The sequence below is a fragment of the Aotus nancymaae genome, unplaced genomic scaffold (assembly GCF_030222135.1).
Source record: "Aotus nancymaae isolate 86718 unplaced genomic scaffold, 86718_ANA_hifiasm-v0.15.2.pri h1tg000030l, whole genome shotgun sequence".
NCBI lineage: Eukaryota > Metazoa > Chordata > Mammalia > Primates > Aotidae > Aotus > Aotus nancymaae.
Genome location: NW_026988443.1, coordinates 19764514 through 19770513, shown reverse-complemented (window position 1 = coordinate 19770513; position 6000 = coordinate 19764514). Strand labels below are relative to the sequence as shown.

Sequence of the window (6000 nt, the reverse complement as noted above, 5' to 3'; positions counted from 1 at the left end):
TTAGAAAGGGGAATTACATCTCTGAAATGTTCTGACTTTTTAAAATCAATACACAGTAATTGTACATATTTATAGGGTACAGTGTGATGTCTCAGTACATGTAATGAAGAGTAGGACTTAAAATGTCCAGGATTTAAGCTCTGGAACAACCTTCTTCTTAGCTCATCTCGGGTAAGCTCTCATTTGCAGTTGGGAAACTGAGGCTCAGAGAAAGGAAATGACTTTCTCAGGGTGAGTCAATGAATTTGTGGCGCATAAAGGACATGTACCCAGAGCCTCAGCCCCCAAGGGTGGCACATCTTATTCTACATGACCCCAAACAAGTCTTATTTAGACAATTTACAGTGTTAGAAATTTTGAACTGACATAATATTCTTGGCCAGTTATAACCAGTTCCATTTAAGATAAGATTAATCTCTGTAATTATTATAAATCACAATTGTAACATGACTCTTTTCTTGCCCAGGTCATTTAAAATGTGATAATAATCAGACCTCATAATTAATAATAGTAATTGTTAACTTTCACTTATTGAGCCTACGATCCAAGCTTAGTGTTTTTTGCTGTAGTGCTTTTTGCTGGGCATGTTGAATCCCCACAACAATCTAGGCACAGATAGTAATACCCATTTTATAGATATGGAAAGCACATCTCAAGGAGATAAAGTCTTTAGTCAAAGTCATGGTGCTAATGAATGGCAGAGTCAGGAATCAGACACAGATCAAAGGCCTGTGGTCCTCCCATGTTGCTCTACAGATCCAGCTGTGCGAGTATTCTCCTGATGTGTCTGATTCAGAAATGGAATTCCCATTCCATCTTTCTCAGCTTCCTCGCTCCACCTGGAGAACGGGTGGCTGGGGCCCACTGCAATGTCATGAAACTCCACTGCAATGTGATGAAATTCACACCCTATTTGGATCTTGTATCACTCTTTACACCATTTACCAAAGGATGCCTCTAGAGCAGGAAGCTTTGAGAAGACGTGGGGAGCCTGGAACTTCTAAGTCCAAACAAGGAACTGACTCAGCAGGGTCTGGCTATCTTAGAGTCTGAGGAAAGGCGCATCAAAGGAATGACAACCTGGTACCTTTGATGAGGGAACCGACAGGAAATTAACAGCCTCATGCAGCAAGGACAAAGAAAAGGAAAAGCCCAATTGGGCCTCACATCTGTCTGGATGGGAACCCACAGGAAGCAGAAGGGGCTGTTTAATCCTGGCTCCAGAGCAACCCTTGAAGAAGAACAAGGTGAAGGAAAGGTGAGGTAAGTTAAGATAACACCCAAACTTTTGGCTGGCTGGCTGAACTGAATCTTTCAATATAAACTGTCAGTGGGTTCTTCTTTCCTTTTCTTTTCTTTTTTTAAATCTAAACTGTAATCACACAATACTTTCACCCAAGTGCTTGATAAGGATTTCTAAGACAGATCCTAACATAGTCATAAAAAAAAAATCCCCTCTGAAACGTGCACTTTGTACTGTGTCTATGAGTAGGTGTGTTTAAAATGTCACGAACTGGAATGCCTAACTCTGGTTCCCAGGAATTAATCACTTAGAAGAATGAAAGGGGAGAATTAACTTTCTTTAAAACTTATAAGGTTCTCCAAAGCAGCAGCCAAAATAGAACTTGATGAATAGAAATATGGTTATCTTTCCATAAGAACTAGAAATCTTTTTTTTTTTAAACATATTTTTTTCTCTGAAAGTGTTTTGCCAAGTTTCCCCTTGTGGATTAGCTGCAGGTCGCAGATATTCTGGGAATAAAGGTATGAAAGGATTTTTTTTTTCCTTTCTTGGTTACAATTCAATGATTTTAGTAAATCTGTAGATTTGTGGACCATCCCAACTATGTACTTTTCGAGCATTTCGATCGTCCAACAGAATTCCCTGGTGCCCTGTTTGCAGTCAATTCTTGTTTACATCCTTAGCCCCAGACAACCACTGATCCTCTTTCCGTTTCTATAAATTTGCCTTTTCTGGACATATCGTTTAAATGAAAATCACACAATATGTTGTTTTGCATTTGGCTTTTAGCTTATGTTTTTGAAGTTCATTCATGACGTCACAAGCATCAGCATTTCTTCCATTTTTCTTGCTAAACAATATTCTATGGTATGGATACACCCTGTATTGTTTACTCACCAGTTGATGGGTATTTGAATTGTTTCCAGATTTTGACTATTACGAATAACGCTGCTATGAACATTCTGGTATGTGTTTTTGTGTGGACATATGTTTACTGTTCTCTTGAGTAGAATCCCAGGCATAGACTTGCTGGATTGCTGCTATACACCAGGTTCCATCTGATTCAGGTGCGCAGTGTCAGTGGAAACTTATCAAGCAATTTTTTAACTTACTTGTTAAAATCGGCTGATGCACCCATCACTACAGGGATGGTCTATAAAAACAACTGCTGTGATTTCATAAATGCTGAAAGGAGAGGCGAGGTCAAAGTCCAGCTAATGTCAGCTGACACGTGGCCAGGCTCATCTTTGGCCATGCCTCCAAAAGAGAATTTATGAAACTTGCTTCGTGGATCAAGAGATGTCCTAATAATCACAGATCCTGGGCATTTTTGTGTAATATATGTACAATCAGATTGACCGTGTCTTCACACTCCCTCTAGGACCACGTGGAAGGGTTGAGAAAATCCAGACAATAGTTTGTAGCCAAACAAGACCAAAACTCGAATATCTCTGAGGGAAAGTCGGACCCCCTTTCCCTCCTCTCTTGTGTAAGTAACTTCATTTGTCAGCAGGAATGGCGCCATCAGAGCACCCCATTACTATAGAGTGGGGGCTTTCGGCGGTGGCTTGGGAAGTACCCAAAGTTTTAGAGATTAGAGCAAAGGCCAACAAGGCACAGAGAAAGCAGTGTAGAGCTCTGAAAAGGTTCAGGGCCAGGTACCCACAGGAGGAGGTAGAAGGGGCAGGCACTGCGATCTGCTCACTGACGCTCTACAGGAAAGCCTTCGGCGTCAATGGCCTCGCGCGTCCCTTGGGCAGAGCGTGTGTTACGAGGGTGGGGGGTTATTGGGGGCCCAAGGGGCTATCACCTTGGACAGCCATGGTAGGGGGAAGGCTGAGGAGTGAGTGAACTGGGCAGCGAAACTTACAGCTCTTTCCCCGCAGAAGAAGAATGAGCAGTTTAAAGGACACGTCCACACAGAGGGTGATAGAGGCATCCTCTCCGCGCAGGACGCGGACTAGGGGCAGGCACGCAGTGCCACCCGGATCCTGGTGTCGCCAAGAAGAACGTGGGCGGGCGGGCTGAGAAGGGTAGGTCCCGGGGCAGCCTCGCCAGCCTCCGCCCCCGCGGGCGTCTCCCGGAGCCGCGTGGACACTCGGGAGGCTGCGGGCGCTCGGGGACCCGCTGGCTGGTGGCCAGGAGCTGGAGAGCGGGGTTCGGCCGCCCCTGCTTTCTCCACGCACTGGGGTTCCTTCCCCACGCGCTAACGGTCCCAAGCTTTCTCTTCCGTTTTCGGCCTCTTTTTTCCGTTAACTGCTGGGTCCGTCTCCTCCCCTCTGACCCTTTCTGACTGCTTGGCTGTGGCGCTCAGCTTTCTCTCTGCAGCCTCCTTCCTCTTTCTCGCGGGTCCATCTCTCTTCCTTTCCCAGCCTCATCTCCGTCCCCACAGGCGGTTCCTTCGCCCACTGGCGTCTCCACCTTCCTCTGCCTCCTCTTTTGCCTCCACTTCCCACCCTGAAAACTTGTTCAAGCCAGGGGTCCCCACGCACGCATGGTTGTTCCCCGCTGGGTGTGCGGGTCCCCACGCCGTTCGTTCCCGGTACCACGAGCGCCCCGCCCAGTCCCTGGCGTGATTCCTAAGCCACGGCCCAGCCATCCTGTTTTCCCGGCTACTCAGGGAAGGAGGGCAGGAAGCAGGTCCGGGGCTCCCTCCCGATAGCGAGTCCTCGGTGAGGGGAACAGGGCAGGAAGGAGAGAGGACTCGAGCGCTGCGCCCCATTAGGCCCTCACTCCCGCAGAAGCGCACATTCCACTGGGTCCTGGCGGGTCTGCAGCGAGGGGGTGGCAACAAGTGACACTACCGGCTGGGACCACTGATATCTTGGCAGGGGCCAAGGCACCCTCCCAAGGGGTGGTGCGAGGCCGACCCCGGCGAAGCGCTCCCCGCGCACCCCTCTCCGAGGCGTTGCGTGGGGGGCACTGGAGGAGAGGAGAGCTGAAAGAGAACGGAGACTGGGCTCTTCCCAAGTCGGAGTCTCCCTCCCCGCCCGACTTCACCACCAGAGCCACCAGAAGAGTTTGCAAGGGGTGGGAGATTGAGGGGGGTGGGGGCTGGGCAGGAGCCGCCAACGTAGAGGGATTTTTGGAAAGTGGGGTGGTGGAGTGAGAAAGAATAGAACACACTCCCGAATTCCCGATTGCTCCCCTCACTTGGGCGATACCTTCCCCTAACCACCATCCCGGCCCGCCAGGCAAGGGCCCAGCCTGGCCAGCTGGAGCGGATTTGGGGGAAGGAGGAAAATGGGGGCTCCCAACCTCTCTCCAGCCTCCCTCCGCCGCCCTCCCTGATTGGCTGTGCGTCCCTGGAGCCCAACTTCAGTCGCTCCAGACTCCATCTGAGCCCCGAGGGAGTCAGAGCGCCGCGCCTCGGGGCGGGAGGGGCGGCCACGAATCCAAGGGTTGGCATCGCTGGGCCCCTGGGGGGAGGGGCGCGGACCAGGTCTGCCCCCGCAGTCTTTGCGAGGCCCATCTCGCTGCGTCTCGCAGCCTCGGCTCCTCTCAGCCCCCGCCCTTTCCTCCCCTCCCAGCGGCGGCCTCCCTCCTCCCGCCCCCCCCCCACCCGCCCGCCACCTCCCCCCGGTTTCTCATTCCTGCCACTAGCGCGCTCGGCGGCTCATTCCGCGGCCGCCGCCAGCCGAGGGGAACGTCGCGGGCCGAGGAGCAGATGCCGCGGGGGCCGCTAGCAGCCGCCGCTGACTTGTGAATGGGACCGGGACTGGGGCCGGGGCTGACACCGCAGCGCTCGCCCTGCGCCAGGGACAGGCGGCCCGGAGGTTGCGTCCACCCGCAAGGGCCCCAGGTGAGGCGCGCCGCCAGTCCCTTCCTCTCGCCTGGCTGGGGCTTCTTGGAGTAGGGGGCAGGATTTTCTCAGGAAAAGAATGTCTTGGCGGGGGTGGGGTGTGGTGGTGGTATCTGAGTCGAGAAGTCTTCACTAATGCAAAGCAAAAGGGAGGGAGAGATTTGTTTAAAAATCAGAAAGGGAGAAGGGGGCCAGCTGTGGGCGCGGGCAGCGCAGGGGACGGAGGCTCCAGATGTGCGCTCCTCGACTCTTCCCGGCTCCGGCCTCCTCTGGGGTCTGCGCCGAAGCCGCGGCAGACGGGAGTTTGCACCTGGCGGGGGCAAGAGGCTGCAGAGCAGAGCTCCGGATACGCCGACTGCCCCCGGTCCTGTCTCTGGGGAAAGTCGCCCTCTGCGCGGTGCCCGCCCGCCCTGCGCCGCTTCCCAAAAGCCGCGACAAGCCCGCGCTCTGCGGGGTTCTTACTCCATCCTCCCGGATCCCCGCCGAAAGCTCCCCGGGGCTCAGTCCCTCCAGTCGAGACTGCCGGGGAAGCCCAGGGAAACGGAAGGACCCCAGCTCCGGGAGGCGATTGCCCGCACTTTAATAGCGTGGGTTTGGGGCCGCCGACTGCTGTTCCGGGGCAGCCGGCTGCGGTGCGCTCCAGCCCTCCAGCCCGAGTCCCCTCCAGAGCTCCGGCGGCAGTCTGCGAGCTCCCACCAGCGCAGGGGTAGGTCTTCGAGCGGCCCAGACTCGGGCTCGCCTCTGCCTAGGGACTGGCGAAAGCTGCCAGGGTCAACGTTAACTTTGCGAACCAAACCTTCCCGAAACCTGCGCCGCCTCTCGGAGCGCGCCAAGCCTCTCCAGCTCCCGGCACGCACGGCCTCCCTCCCCGCGCTCTACCCCGGAACGCGAGCCGGGAGGTGGGGAGCGCGGAGGGGCCGGCCGGATGGGGAGGGCGGCGAGGAGAGCTCCCCTT

General features: G+C 54.1%; 1 protein-coding gene across 1 annotated transcript in view; it reads left to right on the top strand.

Moving 5' to 3' along the window:
* Window positions 1-4945: 4945 nt before the first annotated feature.
* The window catches only part of LOC105728043 (uncharacterized), a gene marked incomplete at its 5' end in the record, with an annotated part of 112378 nt that continues 111323 nt past the window's right edge, over window positions 4946-6000 (top strand). The window contains one exon of the mRNA XM_064382968.1: window positions 4946-5045. Coding sequence (XP_064239038.1) covers window positions 4946-5045 — 100 coding nt within the window. The remainder of the gene's footprint in view (window positions 5046-6000) is intronic.